General features: G+C 44.8%; 1 protein-coding gene across 1 annotated transcript in view; it reads right to left on the bottom strand.

Moving 5' to 3' along the window:
• Positions 1 to 24,559, bottom strand: part of LOC126291637 (juvenile hormone esterase-like) — a 156,306-nt gene extending 131,747 nt beyond the window's left edge. The window contains exons 1-3 of the mRNA XM_049985206.1: positions 24,354 to 24,559; positions 12,369 to 12,506; positions 9,247 to 9,403 (exon numbers count right to left, since the gene is read on the bottom strand). Of these exons, the coding sequence (XP_049841163.1) occupies positions 9,247 to 9,403; positions 12,369 to 12,506; positions 24,354 to 24,494 (436 nt within the window). The 5' untranslated portion in view covers positions 24,495 to 24,559. The remainder of the gene's footprint in view (positions 1 to 9,246; positions 9,404 to 12,368; positions 12,507 to 24,353) is intronic.
• Positions 24,560 to 25,353: the final 794 nt, after the last annotated feature.

The following is a 25,353-nucleotide window of genomic DNA, read 5'->3' as shown; positions in this document are numbered from 1 at the left end:
GCTGTACTGTAGAGGTGGGGTGGAGAGCGGGTCTCATCTGCCATTCCGAGTACCCGTTTTTCCGGAATACAGTTTTTAGGTGTTCCAGATCTTTGGGCAGACTCGCTGCGTCAGAGATGGTGCGCGCCCTGTGCACCAGTGTTTTTAGCACCCCATTCCTCTGCGCAGGGTGGTGGCAGTTATCTGCTTGCAAATACAGGTCGGTGTGCGTTTTCTTCCTATATAGCCCGTGGCCTTGGGTGCTATCCGCTCTTTTTACGACCATGATGTCCAGGAACGGTAATCTTCCTTCTGCTTCGGTCTCCATAGTGAATTTGATGTTCGGGTGTATGGCGTTCAGGTGTCTAAGGAAGTCTAGGAGTTTGTCCCTTCCATGGGGCTAGATCACGAACGTGTCATCCACATAACGTAGAAAACAAGTAGGTTTCCATTTGGATCCGGTGTGGTCGCAGGTTCGAATCCTCCCTCGGGCATGGATGTGAGTGATGTTCTTAGATTAGTTAGGTTTAATTAGTTCTAAGTTCTAGGGGACTGATGACCTCACATGTTAAGTTCAAAATGGTTCAAATGGCTCTGAGCTCGATGGGATTTGACATCTGAGGTCATCAGTCCCCTAGAACTTGGAACTACTTAAACCTAACTAACCTAAGGACACCACACACACCCTTGCCCGAGGCAGGATTCGAATCTGCGACAGTAGCGGTCGCGCGGTTCCAGACTGAAGCGCCTAGAACCTCTCGGCAACACCGACCGGCAGATGTTAAGTCCCATAGTGCTCTGAGCCATTTTTGAACCATTTGGATGACGCCAAAGCTTCCTCCTCGAAGTACTCTATATAGAAATTCACGATCACAGGCTAAAGTGGGCTCCCCATTGCGACTCCTTCTGTTTGTTCATATTATTTTCCATTAAAGAGAAAATTCGTGGAGGTCAGAACGTTCTTGAAAAGGTCGGTCGTCTTCTCGTCAAATTTCTACGCAATAAGCTCAACTGACTCTCGAAGAGGCACCCTCGTGAAAAACTCACCAGCATATCTGAGTATTTCCATTACATAATGAGTTATGAAGCATGGTATCATCTTTCTAGTCACGTGAATTCATAGAACACGAAGTATTGGGCAACGGAGAACCCTAGCGTTGTGTGTCAGCAACCATTCTAAAACGAAAAAATCGGTGTTTTGTGCGTTGCACGTTCTATAACAAAAAAATCTGTGTCTGGTGCGTCGTAACGAGCAACATTGAACCGATATTTTTTTTAACACTATCCTCAACACGGGTACATATAAAGAAATTTTTGATACATTTTATGCTCACCTCACTGAATACTGTTTCTTAGAACAAGATGGGACAACATACTGCTCAGCTAACGCATCCCTGGAACGAGTCGACGATGTCTTCACTGAGGATCGAAATGTCAGCAAACATTGATGGCCACCACGTTCGTCGGACGTAACAACATGTGAGTTTTAGCTGCAGGGAAACTTGAAGAACACGATCTATGAAATAAACCCACACCCAATACTCAACTGAAAGACAACATCAGCCGTGAATTGCCAATAATGCGAAGCAGGGTAATGACTGAAAATAGATAACACAAAATCCGACAATTATACATGGTGTACAGTTTTGCTTCCGCCATTTTTTCCCCAACATTTGAGGCTTTAATGAAACAAATTGGTTACACATGCATCATTCAAAATATTTTCCATCGCTGGCCACTACTTTCTCCGATCTTTCGGGCAGTGTACGAATCCAGCGTCGAAAAAATTGTTTATCTTTTGAAGCGATCCACGAATCGATCCATTTGTGACTTCTTCATGAGATCAGAAGAGTTGGTCAGCCAGGCCGTGCCCCACTGATCTAAACAGGTGATAGTCAGAGGGAGTAATGTCTGGAGAATATGGCGGTTGGGACTTCCCATTTTAACGTTTCCAACTACGTTTTGACCTCTTTTGCAACGTGGGGTCGAGCGTATTGCGACCGTTTGTCTTTTAATGCTCTGCTCAAACGCATTAACTGCGTTTGATAACGAGCACCTGTGAAGTTTCACTTGGTTCTAACACCTCATAGTACACGACGCCGAGCTGGTCCCACCAAATGCAGAGCATGATGCTGGAGCCGTGAATATTCGGTTTGGCCGTCGACGTGGAAGCATGGTCTGGATATCCCCATGATTTTTTGCGTTTAGGGTTATCTAATGAACCCATTTTCGTCCCCGGTCACAATGCGATGCAGAAATGTCTTCCGTTTTTGCCTCTGAAGCAACTGTTCACAAACACACAAGCGCCGTTCAACGTCTCTCGGTTTCAGCTCACACGGGACCCAAGTTCCTTCTTTCTGAATCGTGTCCACAGCCTTGAGACGTTTTGAAATGGCATTCTGTGTCACTCCACTAATCGTGCCAATTCTTCTTGAGTTTGACGCGAGTCTTCACTCAGCAATGTCTCCAATTCTGCGTCTTCGAAAACATTCTCTCTTCCATCACTATGCCGATCTACGACGTTAAAATCACCTTTCTCGAAGCGTTGAAACCACTCACGACACATTCTTTCACTGACAGCGTCCTTACCATACGTACCTGAGAACTTTCTATGAGACTCAGCCGCTGGTTTCTTCATACTGCCGGCCGCGGTGGTCTAACGGTTCTAGGCGCACAGTCCGGAATCCGCGTGACTGCTACGGTCGCAGGTTCGAATCCTGCCTCGGGCATGGATGTGCGTGAAGTCCTTAGGTTAGTTAGGTTTAAGTAGTTCTAAGTTCTAGGGGAATGATGACCAGAGATGTTAAGTCCCATAGTACTCAGAACCATTTGAACCATTTTTTTTCTTCATACTGAAACAAAACAGTAAAACCTCCCGGAAATGACGAGAATTAGGCTCTTAAACTGACATTTTCATTCAAGAACAACTTTTGATGCACACACAAATCGACTAATGTTTGGATGAGGTTATGTTGACCGAGGTCCAAGCTAACTGCCTGACGTCTGCGATCTGTTTATTTCGACCGCTACTTACGGTTGTAGCCACCTATCAGCAAACGGCGGAAGCAAAGTTGTACACTTTGTACCTTACAATTAACTATTACGCGAAATGTGTTAGACATTGGCTCCACAACGGTCGTGATAAACTTCAGTCTCAGAACTTTCTGTTCTACTTGTTAACAATATTCAATGTTCTCTAAATAAAGCCCTACGTTGTTACGGTTCTACGTAATTCGAGCTGCTGCGCCTCATATGATTACCAGAGGTTTAGTCATATGGCCTGTTGCATGAACAACACAAGGAAATGATGCACAGCATCACAATATGCCTACAGCAACAATAAATAACATACATACTTAAACTACACTCTGTAATAGAAGATGCAAGGGACGAGGATCAATGTACGCCGTGTTCAAAACGTCTCTCCGCAGTGCCGTATGATTGTACAGCCGCGCGTGCCGTATGCCACAATGAATATACCGAAATGAAACTCAGTAAAATATAAGTTATTAATTTATTGAATATTAATTTTTACTTACAGATTTTCACATTAAGTGTTTAAAGTGTCCCCCCCAGTTGCTGGATACACAATTAAATTCGTCTGATCATGTTTCCAAACACAAGTTGTAACATTTCTTCTGTAAGAGAAGCAGTGAAAGTGGATACTGCAGTTTTCAACTCATCGATGGATTTAAGACGGTTTTTATAGACAGCTGCTTTCGCTTCACCCCAGAAGAAAAAGTCAGGTGGTGTTAGGTCAGGTGACCGTGGAGTCCAAAGTCCCTGTGAAATTATGCGATCACCAAAAACATCAGCAAGCAGTGACATAGAAGCGCGAGCTGTATGCGCGGTTGCACCATCTTGTTGAAAGTAACCATGCAGTATTTCACTTAACAGAAGTTCTCCTATGAATGGGTACGTGATATCAATGCAGTATCGTTGGGCGTTTACTGTTCCGCTGAAAAATATGGGATCCACAAACCAACGCCTAGAAATTGCAATCCAAACTCCTATTTTCACAGAATGAAGTGGTTCCTCATGAATAGACAATGGATTTTTAGGACTCAAAATACGAGAATTTTGCGAGTTCATGTACCTGGATAAATGAAACCACGCCACATCAGTGACAAACGTTTCATTAAGAATATCGCTTCCATTTTGTTGAACAAAATTTTTGAACCATTGACAATAATGCAGTCTCTTGGCATGATCAGTATTTTTGAGTTCTTTCACGACTGTTACTTTGTATGGGAAAATTCTAATTTTTTTCTTACATCTGTGTGCGCCGATCCGTCGCTAACATCGATTTCCTGGGCGAATTTTCGTACTGACTTGTTCGGTCTCATGGACATTTTATCGGAAATATCGAGTAGTTTATCCTCAGACAAAACGCCAGGACGACCACTTCTCGGTGAATCTGTCACGTAACCCGTACTTCGAAGTTTGTTAATCAAATCTCGCGCAGCATCGCGATGTGGGAGTGTTGTCTCCGGGAAAACTGAATTCAATGTTTCACGGACTGTACCTGTGTAGTTACCGCCAGCTTACAACACTTGTTTGACTAAAAACACACGTTCTTCAATGGTTAGCATTTTAACAGTGACAAAAACGAAACAAACGAACAAAGGAACTAAACTTAAACGTTCACGTCAACACGTATAAACGAAAGAGTGGAATGTTGGGAGAGTCCACTTGAAGGCGAACAATGATACGGCACTGCGGAGAGACTTTTTGAGCACCCCATATGTGTTAAATACACTCTCAGGGGAAAAGAAAAACAAAAAAAAGGAAGACGACGCCTCATGAAGGAATAATCCGAATGGGGCGGAAATCGATAGGTGAGATATACCGGGTGATCAAGAAGTCAGTATAAATTTGAAAACTTCGTAAACAACGGAATAATGTAGATAGAGAGGTAAAAATTGACACACAGGCTTGGAATGACATGGAGTTTTATTAGAACCAATAAAAAAACACCCCATATTGCTAGACGCGTGAAAGATCTCTTGCGCGCGTCGTTTGGTGATGACCGTGTGCTCAGCCGCCACTTTCGTCGAGCTCGGCCTCTCAGGTCCCCAGACCTCAGTCCGTGCGATTATTGGCTTTGAGGTTCCCTGAAGTCATAAGTGTGTCGTGATCAACACATCTCTAGGGACTCTGAAAGACAACATCCGACGCCAATGCCTCACCATAACTCCGGATATGATTTACAGTGGTGTCCACAACATTATTCCTCGACTACAGCTGTTGTTGGGGACTCATGGTGGACATATTGAGCATTTACTGTAAAGAACATCATCTTTGCTTTGTCTTACTTTGTTATGCTAATTATTGCTATTCTAATCAGATGAAGCGCCATCTGTCGGACATTTTTTGGACGTTTGTATTTTTTTTCTTCTAATAAAACTCCATGTCATTCTAAGCATGTGTGTCAATTTGTACCTCTCAATCTGCATTATTCCGTTATTTATTCAGTTTTCAAATTTATACTGACTTTCTGATCACCCAGTACATATACAGGCAAAAAACGCATTACAATTTTTAAAAAACTTGATTATTTAGGCAAGAGAAAGAGCTTTACAAATTAAGGAACTCAGTAGCATGTTGGTTCACCTACGGCCCTTATGCAAACAACTATTTGCGTGGTATTGATTGATGCAGTTGTTGGATGTCCTCCCAAGGGATGTCGTAAAATTTTGTCCAAGTGGCGCGTCAGGTCGTCAAGATCCCATGCTGGTCGGAGGGCGCTGCCCGCATTACTCCAAACCTTCTCATTTCGAAAGAGATCCGCCGACATTACTGGCCAAGGTAGGGTTTGACAAGTATGAAGATAAGCAGCAGGAACTCTTACTGTGCACAAGCGGGCGTTATCTTGTTGAAATGTAAACCCAGTGTGGTTTGCCATGAAGAGCAACAAAATGGGCCGTAGAATATCGTCGACATATCACTAAGCTGTATGAAAACCACGGATAACAACCAAATGGGTTCTGCTATGAAACGAAAAGGCACCTCTGACCATATCTCCTGTTGTCAGGCTGTATGGTACGTGACGGGTTGACATCCCACCATTTCCCGGGTTGCCTCCGGACACGTGATCGCTGGTCGTTGGGGCTCTGTTCTGAGTGGGACTCATCACTAAATACAAATCTACGCTGGTCAATGATATGACAGACCTGCCTGGAGGCGTGCTGGACGCTGGTTGGACACCAGTCCCACAGTCGCCATCCTGACAAGGATGGTCTGGAGTGCCGTTTATTTTCATAGAAGGACCCATTTGCATATCATCTGCGCACTCTTATACACTACTCGCCATTAAAATTGCTACAACAAGAACAAATGCAGATGATAAACGGCTATTCATTGCCGTAATAACGTCCTTGATACCCCTGAGCACTGAGTCAAACAGAGCATGGATGGCGTGTACAGGTACAGCTGCCCATGCAGCTTCAACACGATATCACAGTTCATCAAGAGTAGTGACTGGCGTATTGTGACGAGCCAGTTGCCCGGCCACCACTGACCAGACGTTTTCAGTTGGTGAGAGATCTGCAGAATGTGCTGGTCAGGGCAGCAGTCGAACATTTTCTGTATCCAGAAAGGCCCGTACAGGACCTGCAACATGCGATCGTGCATTATCCTCCTGAAATGTAGGGTTTCGCAGGGATCGAATGAAGGTTAGAGCCAGGGGTCTTATCACACCTGAAATGTAACGTCCACTGTTCAAACTGCCGTCAATGCGAACAAGAGGTGACCGAGACGTGCCAGCAATGGCGCCCCATACCATCACTCTGGGTGATACGCCAGTATGGCGATGACGAATACACGCTTCCTATGTGCGTTCACCGCGATGACGCCAAACACAGATTCGACCATCATGATGCTGTAAACAAAACATGGATACATCCGAAAAAATGACGTTTTCCCATTCGTGCACCCAGGTTCGTCGTTGAGTACACCATCGCAGGCGCTCCTGTCTGTGATGCACCAACGAGGGTTACCGCAGTCGTGGTCTCCGAGCTGATAGTCCGTGCTGCTGCAAACGCCGTCGAACTGTTCGTGCAGATGGTTGTTGTCTTGCAAACGTCCCCATCTGTTAACTCAGGGATCGAGACGTGGCTGCACAATCCGTTACTGATATGCGGATAAGATGACTGTCATCTCGACTGCTAGTGATACGAGGCCGTTGGGATCCAGCACGGCGTTCCGTATTAGCCTCCTGAACCCACCGATCCCATATTGTGCTAACAGTCATTGGCTATCGGTCAACGCGAGCAGCAATTTCGCGATACGATAAACCGCATTCGCGATAGGCATCACAACAACGTTTCACCAGGCAACGCAGGTCAACTGCTCTTTGTGTATGAGAAATCGGTTGGAAACTTTCCTCATGTCAACACGTTGTAGGCATCGCCACCGGCGCCAACCTTGTGCAATGCTCTGAAAAGCTAATCATTTGCATATCACAGCATCCTCTTCCTGTCGGTTAAATTTCGCGTCTGTAGCACGTCATCTTCGTGGTGTAGGAATTTTAATGGCCATTAGTGTAACACAGCGCTACGTCGAAGATTTTCTAAGCCACGTTTTGTTGCCTTTCATAGTAAGCCATACTGGCCAGTAATCCATCCAGGGCTTACATTTCGGAAGATAATGCACGTCTGTATTCGGTGAGACTTTCTACCGCTTCTCGTCATGCTGCCCAAAACGAGAACGTTTGGAGCATTAGGGGCAGGACCCTCCAACATACCCAGGGATTTTGGCCATCTAACGCACCAGCTGGACAGAATGTGGCACGGTATACCTCAGAAGGACATCCAACAACTCTGTTAATTCATACCGAGCCGAATAAATGCTTGTGTAAGGGCCAGGGGTGAACCAAAGCATCATTGAGTTGCTCAAATTGTGAATCTCCTTTCTTTGAATAAATCGTCCAATTTCCAGAATGAGATTTTCACTCTGCAGCGGAGTGTGCGCTGATATGAGACTTCCTGGCAGATTAAAATTGTGTACCCGGCCGAGACTCGAACTCGGGACCTTAGCCTTTTGCGGGCAAGTGCTCTAGCACCTGAGCTACTGAAGCACGAAGTTTCATATCAGCGCACACCCCGCTGCAGAGTGAAAATCTCATTCTGGAAACATCCTCCAGGCTGTGGCAAAGCCATGTCTCCGCAATATCCTTTCTTTCAGGAGTTCGCAGGAGAGCTTCTGTAAAGTTTGGAAGGTAGGAGACAAGATACTGGCAGAAGTAAAGCTGTGAGTACCGGACGTGAGTCGTGCTTCAGTGGCTCAGATGGTAGAGCACTTGCTCTCGAAAGGCAAAGTTCGAGTCTCGGTCGGTCACACAGTTTTAATCTGCCAGGAAGTTTAAAATCGTCCAATTCTTCTGAAATTGTCTGTATGTACATGTACATCACATCTACTGATTTCCATCCCATTCGAATAATTCCTTCGTGCTGTGTAGTTTTTTTGTACATTAGTGTGTGTACTAGGTAATAACAGTGTTCTTACTATGTGACTATGGTAGCCTTCAGTGTGCTGACGCTTCACTGTTTATATTCCTTTGTGTCCTGAACCTTAGAAGATAAAGGTGCTACTTATAGGCTGCCAAAGAATTAGGGTTGCTTATTTCAAGCTGAAGTGCCTCGTGTACAGCGATGTTGTCCCTGATATCACTGTTCAGAGAGCACTGTAACACCATATTATCCGCTGTATTAATCGCTCCGCAATCGCATCTGTCTGATTGACTTTTGCCAATTTTATACAGATATCCATATCCTGGTGCGGAATGGATCATGCCTCTAGTTGGATTCGTGTTCTTCAATACTCCATGTACTTCGCTTTCTTGCTTACACAATGATCAGGGAACAATTGATAAGCATGACAGACATTGTCCTTATTGCCTCAGCCCGTCTGCTATGTACCCATTTTCCAGCACTTCAGTTGCATTTTAATAGTGACTTGTGGCGCACTCTGATGGCTTCAGATGGGTAGCACTACGTACGTGCAGTTGGACGACTTGTCTGGCATAGAGTTAACAACTTATACACCCAAACGTCCCTTGTGAATCAGTCTACACACTGGTAAAAACCATATTAAAAGCCCTACAGTAGTTCCTGAGATTAGCCTGAATATACAGGCACAAATTGAGCCAGGGAACTTTAATTTATACCATAGTTAGATAAAGAAGTGTTCCCCAGTGATTTGTCTTACTTCTAGAGGTGCATGTGATGAAAGAATGAGTGATTACTGTTTTATTGTTATTCTACATACCAAGCACCCCTAGACGGTAGTTGAACGTGACCATGATGATGCCATGCTGGATGAGCAGATCTGGCCCAAACCACTCTTCATTGCCCGAGAAGGCAGACAGTCCACCTCCGTGTATCAAGAACATGACGGGTAGGCCCCGGACCCCTTCTGAAGGTAGCTGGTGGAGAAAAACAAGAGCTCACATCATCTTCGTGGAAGAACCTTGCATAAGTCTCAAAATGTTATTGGGCAGACAGCAAGGGAATGGATGCACCACAAAGCGGCAGATTGTCGAAACGAGGGCTCAGTTTACACCAATGAAAGGCTGCAGATTTTAATGTAGTTATGTGTCCCAATTTGTTCAAGTTCGCCATGTTGTTGGCATAGTGCAACAATGAAGACCCTAAGTATGTCTGTAAATGTTATCAGTCAATATTCACATACATTGTATAGTATCATACAATGAAGGCTTTCACGACCAGATGGTACTGTTGTTGATAATTCTTCTGGGTTATACGGCCGTGGTCCATGGAATTCTTCTATTCCTAACGTTTCGTCCAATACTACATTGGACATCTTCAGAGGTATGGCTGGTCCTGCTGAGTCCTGCCGGCAGGACCAGCCATACCTCTGAAAATGTCCAACGTAGTACTGGACGAAACGTTGGGAATAGAAGAGTTCCATGGACCACAGCCATATAAAAAAATGGTTCAAATGGCTCTGAGCACTATGGGACTTAACATCTTAGGTCATCAGTCCCCTAGAACTTAGAACTACTTAAATATAACTAACCTAAGGACATCATACAACACCCAGCCATCACGAAGCAGAAAAAATCCCTGACCCCGCCGGGAATCGAGCCTGGGAACCCGGGCGTGGGAAGCGAGAACGCTACTGCACGACCACGAGATGCGGGCACGGCCATATAACCCGGAAGAATTATCAACTATTGTATAGTATCCTTTTCCCCATGGCTTCACCCATGTGCAGATGTCGCACATATTTTGCACACTCCTCCTCTTCCTTCCCCCTCTCAGTCTCCACCCTCCCTCCATCTCTCTGCTGACCTAATCCTCCCACTACTATCCACTTACCTCCTCATCCCCACTCTCTCTATCTCTTCATCTCGTCCATCCTCTCCCTTTGTCCACCTTCTCCAACCTCTCTCTCTGACCATACTTTTCTGCCCCTGTCTCAGACCAATAGCTCCTCTCCCTCTCTGTAAACCTCCTCCTTCCCTCTCTTCCTTGTCACCTACTCATTATTCCACTACATCTTCCAACTGCCTCTTGCATCTCTCCCTCCTCCCCTCCCTCCTTGTCCATCTCCTCCTACCCTTGTCCATCTCCTCCTCTCCTTTTATTTGCGCAACTCCTCCTTCTCCTCCTCCACACATATTCTCTCCAGTTTCTGCTCACCCTCTCAGTATCCATCGTGTCCTCCTTCTCTCTGGCCCTTATCATTTACCCCATCTGTCTATCCATCCCCTCCTGTCCCCTGTCACTCTGTTCAACCCCTTTTGTGCCCATCTCTCTGTACATCCCCTTCTCTACCATCTCAACATTCCCCAGCCGTGCCCATAGCCCATGTAGTTCCTGATAAACAGGTTGATTAAGCAGACCAATACTATTCATACAACTTACCTGTTATACATGGCAGCTTACACATCAGGGGGCTTAAAAACCATTTTTTGCATCAGACATACAGGCTGCCATGGAAAGCAGGCCAATAAAGCAGATCAATATTACTCCGACATAACATGGCTCCAGTACAGAGAAACCTACAAATAAAGGGCTGGAGAACTGTATTGTGTCCCTGACATATAGGCTGCTTTGCAGAACAGGTCGATGAGGTAGGATGATAACAGTCCCACCCACACAACATGCCAGTTGTGCAGGGAAGCCTTTATGGTAGGGGTTAATGGAACACACTTTTGTCCATATCCAATTCCTATTGAAGCTAGGATGTTATGAACAGTACAGTGCTGATACTGGTGAAATGTACTAAGCTAATTTTGATAGTTATGTCATTCTCAGTAGACCATATTGCCTCTTTGGGGACAGCTGCTCCAGTACACAGGAGCTCACACCTCTTCACGTCACATACTGGAGGACCTCGTGTAGGAGAGTCGTGCTTCCACTGCAATACTGACACAGCTGTCTCTGAAGCAGTAGTGCAGAGTAGTGCAGAGAATGACTTATGGCTCTGACTAATTCCTGTCAGGCTACATGATGATGTTCAGGAATGAAATCTATGTAGAAACAGAAGCAAGACTGATTAGAATGGATCTGGCTTCCTTTCACTTTTCTTTTATGTCATCAGTCTTCTGACTGGTTTGATGCTGCCAACCTCGAGTTCCTCTCTAGTGTCAACCTTTTCATCTCAGAGCAGCACTTTTATTCGGAGGTATTTGTTGGATGTATACCAACCTGTGGCTGCCTCTACACTTTTTGGCCTCATAGCTCCCTCATGAACCATGTACGTTCTTCCCTGGCATCTTAACTTTCATACAATAGACTGTAGTAGTAGTGAGGAATATGCAGCAAACTATTGTGTACTGTTTAAGTGGAGCATTAAGACTAAAGGCTATCGTTTTGAACATGTGCTTGCTGCAATGTGTAAGTTACTTCAATAAAGAGCTAATCATTCATTTCTGACCATAAGGTCCTCAGTCCAGAAAACGCAGATTAGGCTCATGCACCAACCAAATAATATTGACTGTAGATCTGGATAACTGTGGTCCACCCCAATAACTGAACGGTCAGCGCATTGGAATGCCACACATGGGGGCCAGGGTTCGACTCCCGGTTGGGGAGGGAGATTTTCTCCCCTCAGGGACTGGGTGTTGTGCTGTCCTCATCATCATTTCATCCCTATTGTCGACGCACAAGTTCCCCAATGTGGCATAGCACTCAATAAGACTTGCATTTGGTGGCCGAATCTCCCGACTAGGACCTCTCGGCCACTGACGCCATATGCTCATTTCCATTTCCATTCAGGAAACTGCAGTGGCTGTACTGTGTCAGCTGGGCCGATCTTGCTCGCCACCACTTTAGTAGGCTGCTTGGTGGGTGGATCTTGTACCTGTGGTCTGTTGGCGGTCAAGAAACAGAGGAAATATAGCAGTGGATTCGTTTGCTCACCTTGGGAGTGAAGACATTGATGAAGAGGCAGTCCTCTTCCCCCTCGTATTTGCCTGTGCTGATGTTCAGCTGCGACTCGACGTTCCCCTGTTTGGTGGCATCAAATACGCCTGTCCAGGCGCCAGCAGGTTGTGGGGGCTGCAACACACATCAGAAACATTCTTAAGACATTATTAACAGTCAATAAATATTTTATGAAGTTAATGGTACAAAGGCTCTTGGAAACTCAAAGGATAAATGTATCACAGGGGAGAGGGAACGCAATTAAACGTCATGGGTTGGGAGGGTATGCACTGTTAATTCAGTGATTGCAGTATCACGTGAAATTTACAGCTTGGCAGTATGGACTCAATCAGTTTGGCGTAGCACTGTCGTTTGGCCTTGATGCGCGCAATGATTCTGTTGGGAAGGGTGTCATAAAACTGCTGTATCCTCTCCTGAGCAACGCCGGCTTGCAAGTGTTGTCACTGGTCCTTGATGTCCTACATACTGGCAGTGGCTGGAAATGACACCCGAGCTGGTCCCACACCTGTTCTTTCGGGGACAGATATGGAGACCTTTCTAGCCACAGTAGTACCTCAACATAATGCAGGCCGGACATAGAGACACGTGCCATGTGTGGGCGACATTGTTCTGTTGAAAAATGGCACAATGCTGCTGAGGACGCGACTAACCGTTATGCCCTCAGAGTTCCCTCAGTCAATACCGCCCATCACCTGAAGTCAAACCCAATCCCCTCCACCATGGTGCCACAAGTAACAATGTTGTGCCTCTGTAAAACAATGGGGAACGGGACCTCTCTGCAGGTCACTGCCGTACTAGGCAACGATGATCGTCTTGGGTGGTTCAGAATCTCAGTTGACTGCTGAACACAATGCGAGTCATTCACCAACAGCCCATGTTTCCTGGTCACAGTACCACCCAAGACGCAGCCGTTGGTGTTGTGGTTTGAACGACGGCCTATATGTGAGACTGTAATTCTGCATCTACATCTACATCTACATACATACTCCACAATCCACCATACGGTGCGTGGCGGAGGGTACCTCGTACCACAACTAGCATCTTCTCTTCCTGTTCCACTCCCAAACCGAACGAGGGAAAAATGACTGCCTATATGCCTCTGTACGAGCCCTAATCTCTCTTATCTTATCTTCGTGCTCTTTCCGCGAAATATAAGTTGGCGGCAGTAAAATTGTACTGCAGTCAACCTCAAATGCTTGTTCTCGAAATTTCCTGCGTAGCGATTCACGAAAAGAAAGCCTCCTTTCCTCTAGAGACCCCCACCCGAGTTCCTGAAACATTTCCGTAACATTCGCGTGATGATCAAACCTACCAGTAACAAATCTAGCAGCCCGCCTCTGAATTGCTTCTATGTCCTCCCTGAGTCCGACCTGATAGGGATCCCAAACGCTCGAGCATCACTCAAGAATAGGTCGTATTAGTGTTTCATAAGCGGTCTCCTCAACAGATGAACCACATCTTCCCAAAATTCTACCAACGAACCGAAGACGACTATCCGCCTTCCCCACAACTGCCATTACATGCTTGTCCCACTTCATATCGCTCTGCAATGTTACGCCCAAATATTAAATCGACGTGACTGTGACAAGCGCTACACTACTAACGGAGTATTCAAACATTACGGGATTCCTTTTCCTATTCATCTGCATTAATTTACATTTATTTATATTTAGAGTTAGCTGACATTCCTTACACGAATCACAAATCCTGTCCAAGTCATCTTGTATCCTCCTACTGTCACTCAACGAAGACACCTTCCGTACACCGCAGAATCAACAGCAAACTGCCGCACATTGCTATTCACCCCATCCAAAAGATCATTTATGTAGATATAAAACAACAGCGGACCCTGGGGCAGTCCAGATGATACCCTCACCTGCGATGAACACTCACCTTCTGGGACAACGTACTGGGTTCTATTACTTAAGAAGTCTTCGAGCCACTCACATATCTGGGAACCAATCCCATATACTCCTACCTGAGTTAGGAGTCTGGAATGGGGCACCGACTTAAACGCTTTCCGGAAGTCAAGTAATATGGCATCCGTTTGATACCCTTCATCCATGGTTCGCAAGATATCATGTGAAAAAAGGGAGAGTTGTGTTTCGCAGGAGCGAGGCTTACTGAAGCCGTGCTGATGCATGGACAGCAACTTCTCTGTCTCAAGGACAATCCAGTTGCCCCTCCCCCCCTTTTTTTTGTCATCAGTCTACTGGCTGGTTTGATGCGGCCCGCCACGAATTCCTTTCCTGTGCTAACCTCTTCATCTCAGAGTAGCACTTGCAACCTACGTCCTCAATTATTTGCTTGACATATTCCAATCTCTGTCTTCCTCTACAGTTTTTGCCCTCTACAGCTCCCTCTAGTACCATGGAAGTCATTCCCTCATGTCTTAGCAGATGTCCTATCATCCTGTCCCTTCTCCTTATCAGTGTTTTCCACATATTCCTTTCCTCTCCGATTCTGCGTAGAACCTCCTCATTGCTTACCTTATCAGTCCACCTAATTTTCAACATTCGTCTATAGCACCACATCCCAAATGCTTCGATTCTCTTCTGTTCCGGTTTTTCCACAGTCCATGTTTCACTACCATACAATGCTGTACTCCAGACGTACATCCTCAGAAATTTCTTCCTCAAATTAAGGCCAGTATTTGATATTAGTAGACTTCTCTTGGTCAGAAATGTCTTTTTTGTCATAGCGAGTCTGCTTTTGATGTCTTCCTTGCTCCGTCCGTCATTGGTTATTTTACTGCCTAGGTAGCAGAATTCCTTAACTTCATTGACTTCGTGATCATCAATCCTGATGTTAAGTTTCTCGCTGTTCTCATTTCTACTACTTCTCATTACCTTCGTCTTTCTCCGATTTACTCTCAAACCATACTGTGTACTCATTAGACCATTCCGTTCAGCAGATCATTTAATTCTTCTTCATTTTCAATCAGGATAGCAATGTCATCAGCGAGTCGTATTATTGATATCCTTTCACCTTGTATTTTAATTCCACTCCTGAACCTTTCTTTTATTTCCATCATTGCTTCCTCGATGTACAGATTGAAGAGTAGGGGCGAAAGGCTACAGCCTTGTCTTACACCCTTCTTAATACGAGCACTTCGTTCTTGATCGTCCACTCTTATTATTCCCTCTTGGTTGTTGTACATATTGTATATGACCTGTCTCTCCCTATAGCTTACCCCTACTTTGTTCAGAAATTCGAACAGCTTGCACCATTTTATATTGTCGAACGGTTTTTCCAGGTCGACAAATCCTATGAACGTGACTTGATTTTTCTTTAGCCTTGCTTCCATTATTAGCCGTAACGTCAGAATTGCCTCTCTCGTGCCTTTACTTTTCCTAAAGCCAAAACTGATCGTCACCTAGCGCATTCTCAATTTTCTTTTCCATTCTTCTGTATATTATTCTTGTAAGCAGCTTCAATGCATGAGTTGTTATGCTGATTGTGCGATAATTCTCGCACTTGTCAGCTCTTGTCTTCGGAATTGTGTGGATGATGCTTTTCCGAAAGTCAGATGGTATGTCGTCAGACTCATATATTCTACACACCAACGTGAATAGTCGTTTTGTTGCCACTTCCCCTAATGATTTTAGAAATTCTCATGGAATGTTATCTATGCCTTCTGTCTTATTTGACCGTAAGTCCTCCAAAGCTCTTTTAAATTCCGATTCTAATACTGGATCCCCTATCTCTTCTAAATCTACTCCTGTTTCTTCTTCTATCACATCAGACAAATCTTCACCCTCATAGAAGCTTTCAATGTATTCTTTCCACCTGTCTGCTCTCTCCTCTGCATTTAACAGTGGAATTCCCGTTGAACTCTTAATGTTACCACCGTTGCTTTTAATGTCACCAAAGGTTGTTTTGACTTTCCTGTATGTTGAGTCTGTCCATCCGACAATCATATCTTTTTCGATGTCTTCACATTTTTCCTGCAGCCATTTCGTCTTAGCTTCCCTGCACTTCCTATTTATTTCATTCCTCAGCGACTTGTATTTCTGTGTTCCTGATTTTCCCGGATCATTTTTGTACTTACCCCTTTCATCAATCAACTGAAGTATTTCTTCTGTTACCCATGGTTTCTTCGCAGCTACCTTCTTTGTACCTATGTTTTATTCCCAACTTCTGTGATGGCCCTTTTTAGAGATGTCCATTCCTCTTCAACTGTGCTGCCTACAGCGCTATTCCTTATTGTTGTATCTATAGCGTTAGAGAACTTCAAACGTATCTCGTCATTCCTTAGAACTTCCATATACCACTTCTTTGCGTATTGATTCTTCCTGATTAATGTCTTGAACTTCAGCCTACTCTTCATCACTACTATATTGTGATCTGAGTCTATATCTGCTCCTGGGTACGCCTTATGATCCAGTATCTGATTTCGGAATCTCTGTCTGACCCTGATGTAATCTAATTGAAATCTTCCCGTATCTTCCGGCCTTTTCCAAGTATACCTCCTCCTCTTGTGATTCTTGAACAGGGTATTCGCTATTACTAGCTGAAACTTGTTACAGAACTCAATTAGTCTTTCTCCTCTTTCATTCCTTGTCCCAAGCCCATACTCTCCTGTAACCTATTCTTCTACTCCTTCCCCTACAGCTGCATTACAGTTGCCCATGACTATTAGATTTTCGTCCCCCTTTACATACTGCATTACCCTTTCAATATCCTCATACACTTTCTCTATCTGTTCATCTTCAGCTTGCGACGTCGGCATGTATACCTGAACTATCGTTGTCGGTGTTGGTCTGCTGTCGATTCTGATTAGAACAACCCGGTCACTGAATTGTTCACAGTAACACACCCTATTTATAACGAATCCTACACCTGTTATACCATTTTCTGCTGCTGTTGATGTTACCCGATAATCATGTGACCAGAAATCCTTGTCTTCCTTCCACTTCACTTCACTGACCCCTACTATATCTCGATTGAGCCTTTGCATTTCCCTTTTCATATTTTCTAGTTTCCCTACCACGTTCAATCTTCTGACATTCCACGCCCCGACTCGTAGAACATTATCCTTTCGTTGATTATTCAATCTTTTTCTCATAGTAACCTCCCCCTTGGCAGTCCCCTCCCGGAGATCCGAATGGAGGACTATTCCGGAATCTTTTGCCAATGGAGAGATCATCATGACACTTCTTCTACTACAGGCCGCTAGCCTCCGACTAATGTTCCACGATGACACAAAATGTTGCAGCGAGTCTATTACTTGTCCGAAAGGCAGGCGAGGATGTGAAGGGGATTACGATATGCTCGGTGCGCAGTACGGCTTATGATGGTCAGACATGGTCGACTAGAGCCTCGCGTTCACATGCATTCCAGCATCATACCACTGAAGCTTCCTGTCAAGCTAAAACTGTGTAGCGGACTGAGACTCGTGCGCAGGACACTTGATTTTAGCAGGCAAATGCTCTGCCAACTGTGCAACCCAAGCCCAACTCACTACCCAGCCTCACACCCTTACTTCCGACAGTACCTCGTCTCCTATCTTCCAAGCTTCACAGAAGCTCTCCTGCGATACGTGCCTGACTATCACTCATGGAAGGAAGGATATTGTGGAGACATTGCTAAGCCATGGAGACGAGGTGCTGGCGAAAGTAGAGCTGTGAGGAGGGTCGCGGGTCTTGTTTGGGTACCTCAGTCGGCAGAGCACTTGCACGCCAAAGGCAGACGTTCGATCTCGCTCCAACACACTATCTTAATCTGCAGAATGAAAATTTCATTCTGTATCATGCCACTGTCACACCCGAATGCCCCAAAAATACGGATACCGCCCGATTCGGCAAAACGGCCGTATGGAAACCCACACTGAGGCCACTTTCAGACTGTCAGACGCTAATAATGCTTTGTGATGCGATCACGCGGCACTGCGTGTCCTTCACAGTGACTGTTCAGTTTCCGACGCCGTTTAAATCCCATCAGCCTGGCACAACTCCAAACGCGAACAATACTAATGCGCTCCGGTGACATGTCATTTTTACCTATGAGGAGTATTTAAATCGGTAGAGGAAAATTTTTCTGACGGCAAATTAATTAAATCGACAAACACTTTTCCATTTTTTATGGCCAGGAGATAACACATTAACACAACCCAATTTCAATTACAGTAGATTTTCAAAAATGCCTCCATTGACACGTAAACAAAGATTACACCGTCGGATCATGTTCTGTCTGACACGAGCAAAAACCACACGAGTATCGTGAATTGTTCCTGCTACTGCTACTATCCGGGCAAACAGATCCTCTTCTGATGCAACAGTAGTTGCGTAAACAAGGTTGTGCATCTCTTCCCACACAAAAAAAGTCCAGACATGTCTAGGGATCGAGCAGAACCATGGTACAGGACCACCTCTGCCAATCCACGTTTCTGGGAACCGTCGGTCCAGGAGTCGACGCACACGACGGCTTAAATGTGCCGGCGCCCCGTCATGTTGGAACCACATGCGTTGTCTTGTAGGGAGCGGGACGTCTTCCAGCAATTCTGGAAATGCTCTGCAGAGAAAATTGTAATAGTGCCTGCCATTTAATGGCCTAGGTAGCAGATACGGCCCAGTTAAACAGTCCCCAACAACACCGACACACAGATTAACGAAGAACCGCATATGATGAGCGCTAATAACTGTAGCATGTGGGTTATCCTCACTCCAAACATGCCAATTCTGCATGTTGAAGACTCCATCACGCCCGAAGGTTGTTTCATCAATAAACAACACAGAGGATGGAAATGTAGGATGCATTTCACACTGTTCCTGGTACCACGCCGAAAACTGTGCTCTGGGTGGATAATCAACTGGTTCCAGGTTCTGGACACGCTGTAAGTGAAATGGAAGTAACAATTTCTCTCAAAGGAGTCTTCTTACATTCGTATGATTCGTCCCCATGTTGCGTGCAATTGCACGAGTGCTGATTGAAGGATCCCGCTCCACATGCTGCAAGACACCTTCCTCAAATTGCAGCGTTCTTACCGTGCTACGGCGTCCCTGTCCAGGTAATCTACTAAATGACCCGGTATTACGCACACGTTGGTACACAGCAGCAAAGGTCGTATGATGCGGGATACGGCGATCACGATATTGTTGTTGATAAACCCGCTGTGCAACTCGTCTGTTGTGGTGTGCTACGTAGTACGCACCAACCATATCATTGTACTCACTCCAGGTGTATCGCTCCATTAGTAAACAGAGACAATGCACTACTACACTGGTGGACAAAAGTTGCCTACAACTTAAGATCATAATACGCCGTCTAACAACTGAAGAGCGTAATGAGGCCTCCACCGGTTTAAATAATCCTCCTAGGAAAAAATGACATTAGGGAAAAATAATTATTTTGATGTCCCCTACAACCTCCCAGAGTTTGTCCGATTAAATTCTTTTCACCCTGTATAAGGAGTTCAGCAGCTATTGAGATGACCTTAGCAGCAGTGTGAACAAAGATGGTGATAATGTCGAAAGCTGACTTAAATTCTTTTCTTCAGTGCTTGAACAAGGTGAACAAAATATTTCTCGAGTGTTAAAAATTTTGTTCAGCATCCCTGGCTCCAGTGCATATCTGGAGCGAATCTTTCTAGTGATCAAGAATGAGTTGCATGCCACAAGATACATGTTCAACAGATTTAATCAAAGTAGAGCTCCATGTGACAGTGAGATATGAAAACGTGCCCTGTAAAGAAGTTTTTCAATTTGCAAAGAGTGATATTGAATTATTAAAAAGTGGCAAACGGTCAGTGAAATATAATTAAAATCAATCTGAATATGACTGACTAGCACTTAAGATGATAAATATGTGCTTTTGTTCTTTAGATGCGTACTTCCGTACTATTAGTATCTTTTGCATTTTGTGTGGAACGAATAGGTATTTTTAGTGTGCTATAAGGATATACATAAAGGCCAGAAACACTTTCAATTATTCACTGCACAAGAACTAAACATTGTACAGATGTGACACATAATGCATTTTGAGGAGAAACTGAAAGTTTTTTGTACAAACATTCGATATACGAACCATGAGTGACCCGGCAGACGTTAATACGATAATAGAATTCTTGCCATACCTGTCCCAGCGTGGCTTCGTCGACTGTTGCAGTTGCTTCCCGTATTCTCTCCCAGAGCTCTACTACATCACGTTGCCGAGGCGTACACACACCAGATCCTTTATGTGTCTCCACAGAAAAAGTCACACGGAGTGAGATGTGGTGATCGGGGAGGCCGTTTCGTGAAACAGCTCTCCCCTTCTGTAGCTCCGCACCGGAACTCTCCATGTTTGCGACTAGCGCTGACTATCGGCAAATTACCAAACTACGCTGTGGCGGTATACATGAAAATTAAAAAATACTTTCAGGGTTTCTCTTCAAAATAAAATATGTATGATACCTGTAAAATGTTTGGTTCTTTTGCAATAAATAATTGAAAGTGTTCCCGGACTTTAAGTACACTCTCTAATATACCGAGTGGTTATAATCGAAGAGCAGCTACCCACCGAGGGCAAGTGTAAGCTGTAATTATCGTATGGTGGCGAAACTTGGTGGATATCCTAATGTGTTAATGCGGAACAGCTTTACGCTGAAAAAAACTGGTTTTAGTTTTGGCCACCAGGTGCCCTGTGAATGCAAGGAAGACTTACAGAAATGTTTCCATATGTAATAAATTAGTGGACGGAAAAGGTGAAACAAGTGAGAAAGGCATAATGTTGATTTCGTTATTAACCTCTACTTACATAATTTGTTCAGGTATGAGCACCGAAGATGTGGACGAGATGCTGTATCTGTAGAACGACATGATCAACAATTCTCACAACAGTTCTGGTGGAATGTGAGGAACTTGTTTCCCTAGACTTGCATTCAGATCAGGTAGAAACCAAACCTGACCCTGTTGAAAGCATTCCATTACGAGTTACCTCTAGAGCGAAAGGTTATATGGATACAGATGAGGTGATCTTGCAGGCCTCTGGAGATAACACGTTCGTGGAAGGTTGTATTGAGCAGAACTTTCACTGGGTGACTGACATGAGGTGTTGCTCCGTCCTGCACGAAAACAGTGGTTCCCACACAGTTGCGCTCTTCCAAAGCAAGAATCACATGCGGTGCAAGAGTGTAATGTCTTCACAGAAGAATGGACCAACTACAGAGGCTTGTGAATTAGTTAGAGTCTACGGCGTGCACACAGGGTCACATTGGATAATGGGAGTGAAATCATCTTTCAAACCCTTCACGTACTGTTCGGTGGTCACTGTGCCATCAAAGAACATCACACCGACTACTCCGTGACATTACAAACCGTACACTCACCCGCTGAGTGTGAAGACACTTCTGGATTGCGAAATACGGATCTCAGTCCCCCAAATGCGCCAGTTTTGCTTACTGACGATCCCATCCTAACGAAAGTGAGCTTCGTCGCTAACCGAAATCATAAGGCGTATAATAATTCCCATCATGCCCCGCGGCCAACCGTGCAGTTTGAACGCCTCAACGCAACCCGTTCAGAAGTTATCACGATTTTGTTTCATATAGTTCAGTAATTGTAAACCTGAATGTGCAAGGGGTTGACATATTAGGTATCTGTACTCATTTACTATTTTTCGTGCAGAAAACGCGTGTTCTCAAGCAAAAGGTCAAAACAAATCGGGAAGGTATGCAATCCATACGCGTCGCCTTACCTATCCTTCCATACCTCGCAAATAGGTGTGTTTTGGTTGTACACGACTGGAGTGCGGTAGAGTGAGTGACAAACAAACGGTGTGCGCGAAAGTTTAGCAGCGTACAATCAGAATTATGGCTCAGAGTTTCGAGTGCGATCGATTGCTAGACTTTTTGCTCCCTGAAGTTTAATAAGCCACTGCTGCAAAATACTAACACGAATTTTTTATAGACGAATGGAAAAATTGGTAGATGCCGACCTCGGGGAAGATCAGTTTATATTCCGTAGAAATGTTGGTACACGTGAGGCTATACTGACCTTACGACTTGTCTTAGAAGAAAGATTAAGGAAAGGCAAACCTTCGTTTCTAGCATTTGTAGGCTTAGAGAAAGCTTTTGACAATGTTGACTGGAATACTCTCTTCCAAATTCTATAGGTAATACGGGTAAAATACAGGGAGCGAAAGGCTATTTACAATTTGTATAGAAACCAGATGGCAGTTATAAGACTCGAGGGGCATGAAAGGGAAGCAACGGTTGGGAAGGGAGTGAGACAGGGTTGTAGCCTGTCCCTGATGTAATTCAATCTGTATATTGAGCAAGCAGTAAAGGAAACAACAGAAAAATTTGGAGTAGGTATTAAAATCCATGGAGAAGAAATAAAAACTTTGAGATTCGCCGGTGACTTTGTAATTCTGTCAGAGACAGCAAAGGACTTGGAAGAGCAGTTGAACGAAATGGACAGTATCTTGAAAGGAGGATATAAGATGAACATCATCAAAACCAAAACGAGGATAATGGGATGTAGTGGAGTTAACTCGGATGAAACTCAGGGAATTACATTCGGAAATGAGACAATTAAAGTAGTAAAGGAGTTTTGTTATTTGGGGAGCAAAATAACTGATGATGATCGAAGTAGAGAGGATATAAAATGTAGACTGGCAATGGCAAGGAAAGCGTTTCTGAAGAAGAGAAATTTGTTAACATCGAGTATAGATTTAAGTGTCAGGAAGTCGTTTCTGAAAATATTTGTATGGAGTTTAGCCATTTATGGAAGTGAAGCATGGACGATAAATAGTTAGGACAAGAAGAGAATAGAAGCCTTCGAAATGTGGTGATGCAGAAGAATGCTGAAGATTAGATGGCTAGATCACATAACTAATGAGGAGGTATTGAACACAATTGGGTAGAAGTTTGTGGCACAACTTGACAAGAAGAAGGGACCGGTTGTTAGGACATGTTCTGAGGCATCAGGGGATCACAAATTTAGCATTGGATGGCAGCGTGGAGGGTAAAAATCGTAGAGGGAGACCAAGAGATGAATACACTAAGCAGATTCAGAAGGATGTAGGTTGCAGTAGGTACTGGGAGATGAAGAATCTTGCACAGGATAGAGTAGCACGGAAAGCTTAATCAAACCAGTCTCAGGACTGAAGACCACAACAACAACAACAACGAAGTATGACGTCAAGTTGATGACGTTTCCTTGTCAGAGAGGCTGGTAACTACTGGGATACAAGTATGCTGCCGAGCAAGGAGGCCCAGTGGAGTGTTTAGCACACTGGAGGACGACGTTCAAACCCACGTCCAGCCATCCAGATTTAGGCTTACCACAATTTCGCTAAATCGCTCCAAGCAAATGCTAGTATGGTTCCTCTGAAAGGGCACGGCCGATTTCTTTCCCCATCCTTGACTCATACCGAGCTAGAACTCTGCCTCTAATGACCTCGATGTCGACGGGACGTTAAACGCAATATTCCTTCATTTAGAAGTACGTTAGTTTTTTTTTTTCTTTTTTTAAAAATTTGTACACCACCTATGTCTGGCAACGTTCGCATTTAAAATAAACATCTGTTTAGGCAGAATGAGATTTTCACTCTGCAGCGGAGCGTGCGCTGATATGAAACTTCCTGGCAGATTAAAACTGTGTGCCCGACCGAGACTCGAACTCGGGACCTTTGCCTTTCGCGGGCAAGTGCTCTACCGTCTGAGCTACCCAAGCACGGAATATCCTCTCTTTCAACACTGCTCGTTCTGCAGGGTTCGCAGGAGAGCTTCTGTAAAATTTGGAAGGTAGCAGACGAGGTACTGGCAGAAGTAAAGCTGTGAGGACGGGGCGTGAGTCGTGCTTGGGTAGCTCAGTTGGTAGAACACTTGCCCGAGGAAGGCAAAGGTCCCGAGTTCGAGTCTCGGTCGGGCACACAGTTTTAATCTGCCAGGAAGTTTCGTCTGTTTAGGCGTTTAGCACGTTTGCGGAAAGTACAACTCAAACTCCGGTAAACCAAAAGGGCCCTGGCGCTACTCACTTTGAAGCGAAGAGGCCCGACGGGTGGCTGCGCGTAGGGGATTCCCTGGAAGGAGGCGTAGGGGAACCCCCAGGCGGTGCGCCTGCGCCGTCCTCGCAGATCGCCCTGGCTCACTCGCAACAGCACCGTCTCGTCCGCCATGTTGGATTATGCAGTCCTCGCCGGCACAGACCGCTGCGTCGCTGCGACTGACCGCTCTGCAGCGCGCGCGGCTCCCCTCGCGGGTATATATAGAGCCATGCCCGCCGGTGACGTCAGCGCCGCCACGAATGAGATAATAAACGGCGGCTTGCCCTTGGCTAATCTGCTGCGTCACGCAGCAGCCACGGTCGAGCAGAAGGAAGCTGCGGGCTCACCACTCTGTTGCGACATCCATCCCGAAGTGACTTTCTCCAGAAATCAGTATCGACACCTCAAGCTGATATGCGTGAAAATGTTGGACATTCGTATCATTTACAGGGCGGTCCTTTGATCGTGACGGGGCCAAATATCTCACGAAATAAGCATCAAACGAAAAAACTACAAAGAACGAAACTTGCTTAGCTTGAAGGGGGAAACCAGATGGCGCTATGGATGGTCGTCTAGATGGCGCTGCCGTAGGTCAAACGTATATCAACTGGGTTTTTTAAAACATGAACCCCCATTTTTATAACATATTCGTGTAGTACGTAATATCAATGTTTCAGTTGGACCAGTTATCTCGCTTTGTGATAAATGGCACTGTAATAGTCACAAAAATATGGCTCACAATTTTTGACTAACAGTTGGCAACAGTTAGGTTTTTTTTAGATTAAAATACAGAGCGTAGGTACGTTTGAACTTTTTATTTCGGTTGTTCCAACGTGTTCCATGTACCTTTGTGAACTCATCATTTCTGAGAAGGCATGCTGTTCCAGCGTGATTACCTGTAAATACCACATTAATGCAATAAATGCTCAAAATTATGTTCGTCAACCCCAATGCATTTGGCGATACGTGTAACGACATTCCTCTCAACAGC

The sequence above is a fragment of the Schistocerca gregaria genome, chromosome 9 (assembly GCF_023897955.1).
Source record: "Schistocerca gregaria isolate iqSchGreg1 chromosome 9, iqSchGreg1.2, whole genome shotgun sequence".
NCBI lineage: Eukaryota > Metazoa > Arthropoda > Insecta > Orthoptera > Acrididae > Schistocerca > Schistocerca gregaria.
Note: the sequence above shows the minus strand (reverse complement) of the source record. Positions and strands in the feature narration are given on the sequence as shown.